At 43.2% G+C, this 14,445-nt stretch overlaps 1 protein-coding gene across 1 annotated transcript in view; it reads right to left on the minus strand.

Moving 5' to 3' along the window:
- LOC308617934 (uncharacterized protein) overlaps nucleotides 1-8,214 on the minus strand; it is a gene marked incomplete at its 5' end in the record, with an annotated part of 56,407 nt that extends 48,193 nt beyond the window's left edge. The window contains 3 exons of the mRNA XM_081235344.1: nucleotides 3,215-3,292; nucleotides 5,328-5,607; nucleotides 8,172-8,214. Of these exons, the coding sequence (XP_081091470.1) occupies nucleotides 3,215-3,292; nucleotides 5,328-5,607; nucleotides 8,172-8,214 (401 nt within the window). The remainder of the gene's footprint in view (nucleotides 1-3,214; nucleotides 3,293-5,327; nucleotides 5,608-8,171) is intronic.
- Between the last annotated feature and the right edge of the window lie 6,231 nt (nucleotides 8,215-14,445).

Raw genomic sequence — 14,445 nt, forward strand, 5'->3', positions numbered from 1 at the left:
AATATTGAAAAGGGTTGTATAATTGAAGCACCAGATTGAAGCTACAATGATGTATGATGACTCTAAAACTTGAACGCTATTGTCAGCATCCCACAAGGATTGTTTGCTGGGTATTGTATAATTGCTGAGCTTTCTCCTATCTATATTTCAAGGAATTCTGGAGGTAAATGGAGTATTAAAAATGAGATATTTTCAGATTCTCAGACAACTGGGGTTTAATTTCCCCAGGTAGAAATGGTGATCCCACTAGAGTGTATGTGTGTCACCCTATATTATCTAGATATATTTAGATACAATATCTAGATATTAACCTAGAGCAGTGACACTCAGCCCTAATTTTGCAGAATTTCTGGTGGTCTCCAATTATTTCTAAAGGTACAACAAATTCTTCAAAGTAAACTTAACTAAAATAATTTTTATGCACACAATATACACAATATTCTGACATTATTTTTTGCAACATTTATTGAGCTCTGACCATGTACCAAGCACCCTGATAGGCACTGGAGATACAAGTGAAGGTAGACATGGGCTCTGCCTTCCTGAAGTGAACAGTCTCTCAGGGGAGATAGACTTTAATCACATAATTGTGCAAGTCAATGTTAAAATTGCAGCTCTGGTTATGAATGGGAGGTACATGGTGCTCTGAAGATGTACAATAGGGGGAAATGGCTATACAGAGAGATGGGGAAGGTTTTGCAAAGGAAAGTCATGCCCTTTCACCATCTGAAGCATGAGGAGCAGTTGAAGAGCTTAGAGGACATGTTCTGATGCTCTGGAGTCAATCACGTTTTGTGGGGTCTGAAGAATATAACATTTCTTTCAGAAAAAGAATATAAATGTAGCCTACTTTTGGGGCTTCCCTGGTGGCCCAGTGGTTGAGAGTCCGCCTACCGATGCAGGGGACACGGGTTCGTGCCCCGGTCCGGGAAGATCCCACATGCCGCAGAGTGGCTGGGCGCGTGAGCCATGGCAGCTGAGCCTGCGCTTCCGGAGCCTGTGCTCCGCAACAGGAGAGGTCACAACAGTGAGGGGCCTGCGTACCGCAAAAAAAAAAAAAAAAAAATGTAGCCTACTTTTGCAAATTTTACAAAAACACATGACCATGGAAACACCTTAAGGGCCCTGTGCAATTAAGGAGCTCTAAGGCTTAAGCTTCATCAGCTGCAGGTAACCCCCTTGGGATGGGATAGACTCACTTCATAGACTGAAATGGGCATAGTAAGGCCTTTGAGTTGGGGATTTAAGAGGCAGTCTTAGGACCCTTTCCCTGCTACTTTCCACTCTGTGAACTTGTGCAAGTAACTCTCCAGTCTGGTTATCCTTGGTTGTCATACTGGGATTTAAAAAGCTTTTAATAACATAGTATGTGTAAGCACTCGGACAGAAGTGTGATCACTGGTAGTATAGTTATTAAAGCATCTGAGAGACCTCTTTGTCCTTCTGTGAAATGCAGGTTTATTCCAAGGCGGGAGGCTGTCTCTCTGAATGGTGGTTCAAGGACAACCCCCCTACCCCATTCACAGCATGAGGTGGCTGTCCTGAAGCCAGAGACGGGCTCTCACCAACCAAAGCCTCAGGCATGTGGTGAAGGCTAACACTGATGGCTTTTGAATGAGCAAGGGAAGTTTCTAGGCCCTGACAGGGGAGACAGTACTCTAGTTCCCTCTTAGAGTTAGAAGTCAGTGAGAACTCTGTAGTAACCTCAATTTTTAGATTTTTTAAAAATAAATTTATTTATTTATTTTTGGCTGTGTTGGGTCTTTGTTGCTGAACACGGGCTTTCTCTAGTTGCGGCAAGCGGGGGCTACTCTTTGTTGCAGTGCTTGGGCTTCTCACTACGGTGGCTTATCTTGTTGCGGAGCACGGGCTCTAGGCACGCGGGCTTCAGTAGTTGTGCCTCGAGGGCTCTAGAGTGCAGGCTCAGTAGTTATGGTGCACAGGCTTACTTGCTCCGTGGCATGTGGGATCTTCCCAGACCAGGGCTCGAACCCGTATCCCCTGCATTGGCAGGTGGATTCTTAACCGCTGCATCACCAGGGAAGTCCCTGGAGCTGACTTTCTGAAAGGTGTATTCATGGGCAGAGAGATGCCTCCATCCACCATCCTCAGGATGTGCAACCCAAGGCAGAACATAGCATGGGTGACCCACCATCTCAATTGGCCTGAAACTCTCTCAGTTTTAACACAGAAAGTGCCATGTCCTGAGGAAACTCCTCAGGCAAAACGGGACAGTTGGTCACCCTCCCCCAGCAGAGGGCACCTTGTAAGCCCTCACCATTCTGCTGCCTTCTGGTGAGAGTGGGTGTGACAGGCATTATTATTGTCCACCCACTTTGGGTTCCTCTCTATTTCCTCACAGGAGGGAGGATTACACTTCTCTGTTCCTTTGATGTCATATGACTTGCTCAGTCCAATAAAACATGAATGGAAGAGACGCTTGTGACCTCTGGGTAGAAGCATTTAAGAACTAGTATGGGGAGGGCAGGAGAGAGATAAATTAGGAATTTGTGATTAACTGATACACACTACTATATATAAAGTAGGTAACCAACAAGGACCTACTGTATAGCACAGGGAACTATACTCAATATTTTGTAATAACCTATAAGGAAAAAGAATCTGAAAAAGAATATATATACATATATATGTATGTATGTATAACTGAATCATTTTGCTGTACACTTGAAACTAACATGACATTGTAAATTAACTATACTTCAACTAAAAAAAATAATAATGAAATTAAAAATTTTAAAAAAACAGTATATAATGCTTCATATTTCCTTCCTCCTGCCGTGGCACTGGCAACATCTAGATGGTGGAGGCTCTGTCAGCCTGAATCCCTGAGTAAGGACCACACAGAGAAGAGCCCCCCACCAACCCTCAACATTATGTAACAAAAGTGTATAATAAACTATTGTTCTTTTAAGTCACTGAGATTTGGATATCTTTTGCTACTGCAGCATAACCCAGTCCACCCTGACTGATACAGGAAGTAAAACCAAGACCCTATGTAGAGTTTATAGTAGTAATATGGTTTTAATGATTTTCCTGTGGAAGATGATAAAAAAAACCTTTGTACATATCTCAGTACGATGCTGACTGGAGGAAAAAACAGCGTCATTTTCCCAAACTATCCAGCAGGAGAAAGGCCCTGGAATAACCTGAAGGCCTGGTGAGTAAAACTCCTTGGGCCTCAGATTACACTCACAGGTGTTGGCCTCTTGACTTCCCAGAACTGGACAGGTGCACGGTGCCCAGGCCCTTCAAAGCGAAGGAGGCTCTGCCACTAAAGATGAAAAAATGTAATGTGCGACTCTGATAGTAACAGGGTTAAATTATATATTACATATATATATATATATATATATATATATATATATATACACACACATACATACATACATATACATATATTTAAACAAGTTTATGGAGGTGTCATTTACATACCATAAAATAATTTTAAGTTTATGATTTTTAGTAAATTTACCAGGTTGTGCAACCATCACATTTTCATCCATTAGAACATTTCCATCACCCCAGAAAGATCCTTCCTACCCATTCGTAGTTCATCCCTATTCCCACCTCCAGCCTCAGGCAACCACTAATCTACTCTCTGACTCTATAAGTTTGCCCTTTCTTGACACTTTATATAAATGGCATCATACAATATGTAGCCTTTGTGCCTGGATTCTTTCACTTTGCATAATGTTTTTGAGGGTAATCCACACTGTAGAATATATCGGTGTATATATCAGTATCAATATATATGTTTTTACATATATATCAATATATATCAGTATGAGTGTGTATATAGATATAGATATAGCGTGTGTGTGTGTGTGTGTGTGTGTGTGTGTGAAGAGACAGGGTATGATGGAGAAATCTTAGGCCTCAGAGACTATCAAATTTGTGTTGAAAGTACAAATAAAAACAAACAAAAATATATGTTGAATCCCAGTCCCTGGAAACTCTCAGAATATCAGTTCAGTTGCTCCTCACTCCCTTAAGAGAGTAACAAAGTCTCTTTATCTGAGTACAGATACTGCCAAGCATTTTCCAGCATTTTCATCCTCAAGGTTTATACTGAAAAGTGACTACACATCAGAAACAGTATCTCCCTGTCTAGTGATACAGAGACAGGGAAGAGCACCAGAAACCTCACAAAGGCCATCTCCTCCTTGCCACTCAACTTCTCCTCAGCCCTGCAGACGGAGCAACCGCAGGTGTGCAGCTGGCATCGTCCCTTTTCCTTCCTCAGGCTAGTCTTTCCAGCGGTGCTAATGAGCCCTGGAATAAACTGCTCAAGAACAGGCAGCAGGAAGGCAGGAGAAAAAAGGGACAGGATAGTTCATAAATCAGACAAAGAAGTAGCAGATACAGCCCAAGCAGGCTTAAAGGGAAAAATCCTGGGTATAGGGATTTGTACTCAAGATACAGATACCTATATACCTGTACATAAAGCTTTTTATACCTTATATACGTATGCAGTGTATATATTTTTAAGCACCATAAACTTTGTATACCCTGACTGCTTCCATAGTGCACCAAATATTTGCTCTGTTAAAAGATAATAAAAACGTAAGTAAGAAGACATCACAATTATTTTTTTTTGGTGGCGCCGCATGGCATGCGGGATATTAGTTCCCCAACCAGGGATTGAACCCACACCCCCCTGCAGTGGAAGCATGGAGTCCTAACCACTGGTCCTCCAAGGAAGTCCCAAGAAATCACAATATTGCAAAAAGCATTTACGCCCAGACCTGAGGAAAACTACTAGGGGAGATGTTTCCGAGACGCCCTATTCCATGGCCTCTACAGGAAAAGAAACTTTAAAAAGAATGGGTAGGGCTTCCCTGGTGGCACAGTGGTTGAGAGTCCACCTGCCGATGCAGGGGACACGGGTTCGTGCCCCAGTCTGGGAAGATCCCACATGCCACAGAGCAGCTAGGCCTGTGAGCCATAGCCGCTGAGCCTGCGCGTCCGGAGCCTGTGCTCTGCAACGGGAGAGGCCACAACTGTGAGAGGCCCGTGTACTGCAAAAAAAAAAAAAAAAAAAAAAAGTGGGTATATGTATATGTATAACTGATTCACTTTGCTGTACACCTGAAATTAACATAACATTGTAAATCAACTATACTCCAATAAAAAAAAATTTTAAATGCCCTATTCCAGGGGTTCCCACCCTAGCTGTGCATTAGAATCACCCAGGGATTAAAATATACGATGCCCAGGCCATGCCCCAACTGTATTAGTTTTCTGTGACTGTGCAACAAATCACCACAAACATGGTGGCTTAAAACAACAGAAATTTATTCTCTCACTGTTCTAGAGTCTGGAAGTTTGAAATCAAGGTGTCAGCAGGGCCGCTCTTCCTTTGAAGGCTCGGGGGTGGGGGGGATGGTGGATTTTCCTGTCTCTTCCAGCTTCTGGTAGCTCCAGATGTTCCTGGGCTTGTGGTTGCATAGTTGCCTCCATCTTCACCTGTCCTTTTCCTCTTCTGCATGTGTCTCTCCTCTGGGTGTCTCTTATAAGGATACTTGTTGGAAATATGGCCCACTGGGATAATCCAGGATGATATCATCTCAATATGCTTAATTACATCTGCAAAGAACCATTTTCCAAATAAAGTTACATTCACAGTTTCTAGGAAGTGAACATACCTTTTTGGGAGTAACCATTCAACCCACTAATAGTTGCTACAGACTGGATGTTTATGTCCCCCCAGAATGCACTTGCTGAAACCTAATTCCCAGTGGGATGGTATGTGGAGGTGGGGCCTTTGGGGGGTAGTTAGGTCATAAGGGTGGAGCCCTCATGAATAGGATTGGTGCCCTTATAAAAGAGGCTCCAGAGAGCTCCCTCACGTTTTCCACCATGTAAGGACTCAGCAAGAAGACAGGCTGTCTATAAACCAAAAAGTGGGTTTTTACCAGATGCCAAATTTTCTGCACCTTGATCTTGGACTTTCTGGCCTCCAGAACTGTGAGAAATAAGTTTCCATTCTTTATAAGTCACCCAGTCTATGGTATTCTGTTATAGCAGCCCAAAAAGACTAAGACAGAAATCAACCAAATAAATCAGGCTCTTTAGGAAGTGACCCTGGGCATTAGTATTTTTTAAAGCTCTCTGGGTAATTCCAACATACAACCAAGTTTAAGAATCACTAATCTATTTGAACTGCCATCTCCTCCTGCCCAGCAAAGGTCCTGGGGTAGAAGCAGATAAAAAGCCCAAAGAGGAGCCCAGAGGATGTTCCTGGCCCCCAACACACATCTGAAGCTAAGCAAGATTGAGTGGACTGTCCAATCTCAAAGGGAGAAGAGGGGGATAGTTGAAGAGACGAAATTTCCATGGAATAATATAAAAAATGCCCAATGGGATGGGAGAAGCTTCTAGGTGTTTTTGGTTTTGTTTTGTTTTGTTTTGTTTTTGCGGTACGTGGGCCTCTCACTGTTGTGGCCTCTCCCGTTGCGGAGCACAGGCTCCAGACGCGCAGGCTCAGTGGCCATGGCTCACGGGCCGAGCCGCTCCACGGCATGTGGGATCCTCCCGGACCGGGGCACGAACCCGTGTCCCCTGCATCGACAGGGGGACTCTCAACCACTGTGCCACCAGGGAAGCCCAGCTTCTAGTTTTTAAGGTTTAGAATCTGTTTATAGAAGGAAGTGTTGCTAATGGTTAAGGGCAAGGCCGTGAAGTCAGATAGGCCTGGTTTCAAATATTGGTTCTGTCATTCTCTTGCTGTGTGACCTTGGGCGTGCTACATAACCTCTCTGCACTTTAGTTCTCTCATCTCTCAAAATAGGGATGAGACGTCAGCTACACTCCTATCAGTTACAGAAATAAAGGTTACCAATGGGAATTAGAAATGATGGCCCCAACTCCCAGAGAGCTGGCCAACTGGATTCAGAAAAAAATGGAAAACTATGAGAAACAAGTTAAATACATAATCCCTTGGTTATTTTTATCTGTAATTACTAAAATGAAAGTAAAAGGAGCATTGAGGCAGATCCTGGCACTGGGCCATGCTTGGGTTTGGTGGGTCAGAGCTATGGTTGCTACCCTCAGGGCTACTACCAAAGGGACAAATGATGCTGGCACAACAGATAATACCTCTACAACCTCTGGTCACCAAGGAAGTAGTCCAGGTGGTGAAGGAAAGCAGGTATTAAGGGTGTGAAAAACCAAGAAACTATTAAACCAAAGGATACAGTGTGAAGGAGCTACCTCATTTTGTAGATCAATATCATCAGCTTCCTGAACTTTTACTAAAATGGGTAATGAGTGTGACTTAACTTAGAACTGGTCTACTTGGCTTTGAATGCTGCAGAGTACAAGAGCATGTTTGATTGATACAGGACCTACAGCTTACTATTGAACAATCAGAAATCAGAGATGGCTATATATGATCCAAACACACAGTAGGTTGTTCCTGAAGGGACAGCTAGCCTGAGGGACTGGATAAAAGACACTGTAAGGTTTCTTTTCCCTGAGAATGTTAGCTGATGGCTCCCCTCCCTAAATGCTGAGTGGAACTCCCCACATGAGGCAGCCCATATGCTGCATATGCAGTCCATGCTGGATTGGCTTTACGATGACCAGGATGTGCACCTATGTAATATGCTCCTTAACTTAGATCATAGCAAATGCTGTGATTAAGGGAGCCCCTTTTGCACAGACACCCCATGTAAACCTACTGCTGCAAAATCAAGCAACAGTTCAAGAGACCATATCAGAATTGTTATCTCAGTTTACCCTTAGTCTAAGAAAATTGGATCCATTCACAAAAGCATAGGGGGGAAAGAGGGATAGTCAAGGTGATAGGGACAGAGTAAAGGGACAAAGTAGATAATTAAATAGTTAATCCCACTAGGGGATTGTAAGTAAAAAAAAAAAAAAAAGACGTATGGGAGACCCCTGTAAGTTAATCACTATAGATAATCACTCAAGAAAGCAGGTTTGCTTAACCACAAAACCAAGCAGGCTTGCTTAACAACAAAACCATGCAACAGAAGCATGAGACATGCCCCAAAACAATAAAAAATAAAACATCCTGCCCAGTGAGCTCGGTAAGTTAATGATTCCTAGGACATGCTCTTCTAGGCACATTAAAAACAAAAATGTAAGGAAAAGGTGACATTATACTAAAACCTGAGATAACTTACTACTTTTAGCATACGTTACTGCCTTTTTGCTCATTTCCATCATGCCGTGACAGTCCTGGCTTGACCTTGTAGGGACAAGAGAACTCCCCTGCCCAACCTGGAGTGGGAGTTGATGATGGAAGCATGACGTCTATTCAAGAATGAGAAAGAAGGTGGTCTTTTCTCCCTCCTTTTTTTCCCTTTAATTATAAAACTGTAGCCCACTAAGTTCTCAGGGTGAGGCACCCTCTTGCCTACCCGCTTATAAGCCTCACAGGCATCCTATGTTAATCAATCACTTCTTATCTACCACTTTGCCTCTTGCTAAATTCTTTCTGCTCTAAAACATAAAAGAGCAAAGCTCCTCAAAGTCTCGCAGAACACCACCTAGTGGTTTCAAAGGAGCTAGTCCCACCAGGATGGAAATATTCATATAGTTATTAAGAAATGGGCAGAGGGGCTTCCCTGGTGGCGCAGTGGTTGAGAGTCCGCCTGCCAGTGCAGGGGACATGAGTTCGTGCCCCGGTCCGGGAAGATCCCACATGCCGCAGAGCGGCTGGGCCCGTGAGCCATGGCCGCTGAGCCTGCGCGTCCAGAGCCTGTGCTCCGCAACGGGAGAGGCCACAACAGTGAGAGGCCCGTGTACCGCAAAAAAAAAAAAAAAAAAGAAATGGGCAGAATATGGAGGACATTGATGGGGTCAAAACATCTTAATGAGGCACTACTGGAGGTTGAGTGGACTGATGGAGCTCCTGCTGGTACCCCAACATTAAAGGGCCTTAAACAAATCCACTCTATTTACTCTAGTCTGGAGGAATTTTTAAAGCCAGAAGGCAAAGATGGCAATGAAAAACCTGACCTTGTATCACAGGGGGCGAAGGTCAGCAAATTAATTGGGATGAAGATTGACAAAAGGGCCAAGGTCCCTTGGCCTGATCCCTAGCTGGGGACCAAAGACCATGTGCATATGTGTGGGTAAAGTGACCAGAGGGTGGACAAAAACTATTCTGGGTGATTTCAAAACCTAAAGAAGGCCACAGTTAGCTTGGGAGCATGTGAAGCTGCAACCGTGATGGGATTAAGGTGAAAGTTTGGATGAAAATTGGAACATTTGAACAGACTTCATGTGAAGTGGTTGTGTTTCCTCCACCTGAATGTTATTACTGAGATGGATATTATGTCTGATTGGGGAACACTTCCTATATCTTGTATTGTGAAACTGAAGGCATGTAAGTTTGCCTTTTGGCTCTCGTGGATTGGACATACTCAGTGAGAACCTATAGATTTGCTTGCCCCTACACAGGTTGTTAATTTGATGCAGTGTTGGATGCCTAGTGGACAAAAAGAGATTTGCACTTTAATTAATGACACATTAGAAGTTGGAGTGCTGGTGCCAACATATTCTCTGTGCATTAGCCCTGTGTGGCCCATGAAAAAGGTGATGGCTCGTGGAGACTACCAGTAGATTATCAAGGCTTGAATAAAGTAGTATCGCCTACAACATTAGGTGTCCCTGCTATGGTTGCAACAGTATAAAAATACAAGGGAGAGGAGATTGGTACTCAGTGATTGATCTTGCAAATGCTTTTTTCCTTCAACACAGAGATTGATACTCAGTGATTGATCTTGCAAATGCTTTTTTCTTCAACACAATCTAAGAAAAGAGCCAACCACAGTTTGCTTTCACTTGGGAAGGGTCCCAATTTACATTTATTGTACAGCCCCAGGGTTATTTGAATTCACCAGCTGACTGCCATAAGTTGGTTCGATAATATGCTACATTGATGATATCATGATAATATCAGGAACTGAGGAACAAGCAAGCACATTTTAAATGCAGTGGCAACACACGTGACCAACAGAGGATAGCTGACAAATCCAGCAAAGATCCCAGAGCCCACCCAAACAGTAAAATTCTTAGGAATAACCTGGGCAGAAGCCACCCCTGACATTCCACGGCAACTAAAATAAACAGGTGTCATACCTACCCCTGGCACTAAGTAAGGAGCACAGCATCTTTAGGGTCTGGATTTGGAGAATGCATATTCCACATCTGGGAGTATTGCTAACTCCTATCATAAAACTACATGAAAGAAAGCAGAATTTGAAAAGTAGCTATAACAACAGCAAAAAACAATGGCTCAATCAAAATTGGGCCATTATGATTCATACTCCGATAAGATTTTGGAAGTATCTTCGACTCATATGTAACACAGACTGGAGTTTATGGCAACAGCCCATGAACCCTGCCCAGTGGTGACCTCTGGGATTTAGGGCCAGAAAATTTTCAGATGCAGCAGTATGGTACAAGTCATTTGAGAGGCAATTATTGGCTTGCTATTATTGGGTATTAATTGAAGCTGCCTCTGTGACTGAAGGACGTAAAATAATCCTGAAACCTGAAACACTATAGCATTATGTCTTGGGTGATGTTGGAGAAACTCTCCAATAAGGAAGCCAGTGCCCAGAAGAGCTCCATAATAAAATGGAAGTGGTTTATTCAGGGACATGCTTCTGGAGAAAGGCAAGGAGGTTTTCATCATATTCACAAGCAGGTAGCCTCATTTCCTCTGGGGCCGACTTTGGAACCATCTGAGGAGCTACTGTATCCTATTGACACATGGGTGGTATTTTATGAATAACTCTCAAGTAACCTACAAAAAGCTGATTGGCTTATGGATGGCAGTTCTAAAGCGGATGGGCAGCTTCCTCTTTCGAAGGCTGCACACTGTGACCAACTAATGGAAAAACTATAATTGAAAAAGTTGAGAACAAATCAGCTCAGTGAGCTGGACTACATGTGTTTTCCCTGCAGTGAACAACAATTAGAGACCCAAAATCTGGGTGTATTCCTCCTCTTGGGCAGTGGCCAGTGGCTTGGCCACAGGGTCAGGCAGATGGGCAATGGAAAACTGGATTATTAAGTGGATGTCCATATGGGGTATGGTCCTATGGAAATCACTATGGGAATTTAAGGGGAGCATTAAATAGGACATGTCAATGCCCAGGAGGACAACCTCTTTCCCAGATCGGACCGTGATTGGAACCAGCAAGTGGTTGCCGGTGCAACCACTCAAGCTGGTGCCCTCACTCAAGGTGTTCAACTGGGTCCATGAAATAAGAGGCTCTGGGAGGAGCGAAAGCAATGTTGAGAGGGCTGATTATTGACATAATCTTCCTTCACCCACAGAGGCACAAAATGCCAACCAGAACTGTCCTGTCTGCCAACAAGACAGGGAGTACAGTTGGCTGTGCGGCAGGTTCCCAAGCATAGCTGGCAAGTAGACTATAGTGGGCCACTGCCGGTAGCCCCAGGAGGCTATAAATGGGTCCTGACAGAAATAGACACTTACTTCACATTGGGCTTTGCATACCCAGTGGTAGATGTAAATGCTCAAAACACTACAAAAGGAGAAGAGCAGAAGATACTGTACCAGTCTGGACCAAGAAATGAGTTACATTTCTTCAGACCAAGGAACACACTTTACAGCCCATAGTGTCCAAGAGTGGGCAAAGAGATACCACATCAAATGGACAAATCATGTTTTTTATCATCCTCAGAGGAGAGATTTGATAGAGAATTGGCATGGGCAATTGAAACATTTACTGCAAAAACTGGGGGAGATAAAGGCATGTAGGGCTGGTTTACATACCTTCCTGAGTGTGTGCTCACACTCAACATGAAGGGGGCCAAGGAGGGCTCCTCACTCAATAGATTCCCTCTGCTTTTCTAGGGGAGTTGAGGGAGGGTGTGCAGAGGATGCTAATACTACTATACAAGTATTCCCCACATCACCTTAACTTTCTTTTTTCCTAACTGATGCAGTGGTTCTGGGACCAAGGCTGCAACTATGGGTCCTAGAAGCAGGATGAAGCGGGGATGATCTCTAAGCAAGAAATTGTAACTACACCCTTTAAATCTTTATGCCTAAGGGCCTCATGGGTTGCATTGTGTCTTTATTCTATCTGGCAAAATTCAAGTTGACAGTGAGTTCAGCTGTGTTGCCCAGTGGTAGAGATAGCCTACTAGTTTTGTATCTATGTGACCATACTCTATATGAACAGGGGTGGACTAAGGGGGAGGCACTTGCTAGACTGGTACTACTGCCAGAAATCTGGACCAGCACTGTGGCTGAACCTAACATCCCTTAAAAAGGTGGAAAAGTTTGTGTCAAAAATCAATGACAGGGGCTTCCCTGGTGGCGCAGTGGTTGAGAGTCCGCCTGCCGATGCAGGGGACGCGGGTTCATGCCCCGGTCCAGGAAGATCCCACATGCCGCGGAGCGGCTGGGCCCGTGAGCCATGGCCGCTGAGCCTGCGCGTCCGGAGCCTGTGCTCCGCAACGGGAGAGGCCGCAACAGTGAGAGGCCCGCGTACCGCAAAAAAAAAAAAAAAGAAAAAAATCAATGACAAATGGAGAGAAGGAGAAATAGTAGCTGGGTATAAAGGAAAGAATAAATGGATTATGCAATAAGGGAAATTCAATATTGCATTGTTGCCTTCAGGGAGGCTTGGAGCAACAGAAGGATATTGTTTATTAACACGATTATATCAGATACCTGAAAGGGTAAAGCCATATGTTTGCCAAGACCCCTTCAGCTTTTGGAATCTGACAAGGTCAAGTGGAAATCTGCAAACCTGAGTGGTATTGCTCTGGGAGAATTTTTAGTCATATGATATAATGATGAATTGAACCAACTCTCCATGACTGAGTGGAACTCTAGTATATTCCAGTATCTTTTGGCTCTTTTATTTCAGGTTAAATCTACTACAGAGGATGTCATTAAGTTAGGAATTTCCAGGAAATATTTCCTACTGGGCCATTAGACCATGTATTGTATAGCTTCTGGCATGCTGTGTAACAATAAAACTTGATGATCAAATGCTTATAAAGGTCTCCAGTTATAACAGTCAAATATAGCAGTGGCGTGACAAACAAGCCACACTGTACCATGCACAGATACATATTCCCCTGGTTTTTGTGGATGGGAAGCTACAAAACAGACTAGAGAAAGACAATGAGTTATCAATGGGAATAAAGCAGTGGGCATCAGACAACGGATCCGAGTTCCCCTGGGAAACACCCCACTCCCCAGATGAAGAAGGCTATGAGATGCCTAATGGCATAATCAGACTAAGCTGTGTCTAGGCGTGACTACCATTCATCCAACCCTAGTATGGGGGACCCATCATTCTTGAGTATAAACATGTATCCTATCTGCACTTAGGCCATTAGTACACAATGACAGCAACATACATGGTGGATTCAACAACACTGACCCGCAAGACAGAAAAGGGTCTTAGGGGAGACAGGTACCAGTCTAGGCAGCATGCGGCAAGCCAGTTTGCTTTTTTTTTTTTTTCTCCTTATCTCTCTCTTTTTCTTTTTTTTTTAACATTTAAAAATTTTTTCATTTTATGTTGGAGTATAGTTGATTTACAATGTTGTGTTAGTTTCAGGTATACAGCAATATATACATACACACACTACTATATATAAAATAGATAATCAGCAAGGACCTACTGTATAGCACAGGGAACTCTACTTAATACTCTATAATAACCTATACGGGGAAAAGAGTCTGAAAAAGAATAGATGTGTGTATATGTATAACTGAATCACTTTGCTGTAAGCCAATTTGCTTCTAATGAGGAGCGGCATTCCGAGGATGACAATAGAGTTTTCTTATTACTAGCAGGAAAGTAACCTATGCCCATGGTGTAGTACACAGGGACAAAGGCCATCCAAGTCACTGAAAATTAAAATACACTTTTATTGAATGCTAACGGCAACTTCAAAATAAAAATTCCACTTTTTATTGGGCAAGTAGCTGAAGAAAGGTACCCTATAAAATTAGAAAACCAATTAAACTCACTTATTGTTTTTAGAGTCTGTGCCAAGAACATGCTTATAAATTCTTAAATGTATTTGTGTGCAGTTTGATTTTCTAAGGGTCGCAGTTTTATGTCAGCAACACTGAAGTTCCACGTGAATCAGAGAAGATTCCTTTCAGAAAATATAAAATGCCCAGTCTCCTATATTTCAACTCCAACTCTGAAAACTCTCTTTTGTGGGCCTAAGAATATAAAAGGTTCATCTTAAAGTAGGTTTAGATGCCTGTTCCTGTCCCCCTGCTTCAGAAGACCCCAGCCAATCTCACCCCCCTCATTTCCTGAAGCTGCTGCTTAAACTACAGAATTTTATTGGGTTGGAAGGAGGACAGAAGTGTTCCAAACCATGCAGCAAATGGTAAACGATGAAATATTGATAGCGCCAAAAAGAATCTGAGGGAAT

Source organism: Mesoplodon bidens, assembly GCF_964165515.1.
Source record: "Mesoplodon bidens genome assembly, chromosome: 5".
Classification (NCBI taxonomy): domain Eukaryota; kingdom Metazoa; phylum Chordata; class Mammalia; order Artiodactyla; family Ziphiidae; genus Mesoplodon; species Mesoplodon bidens.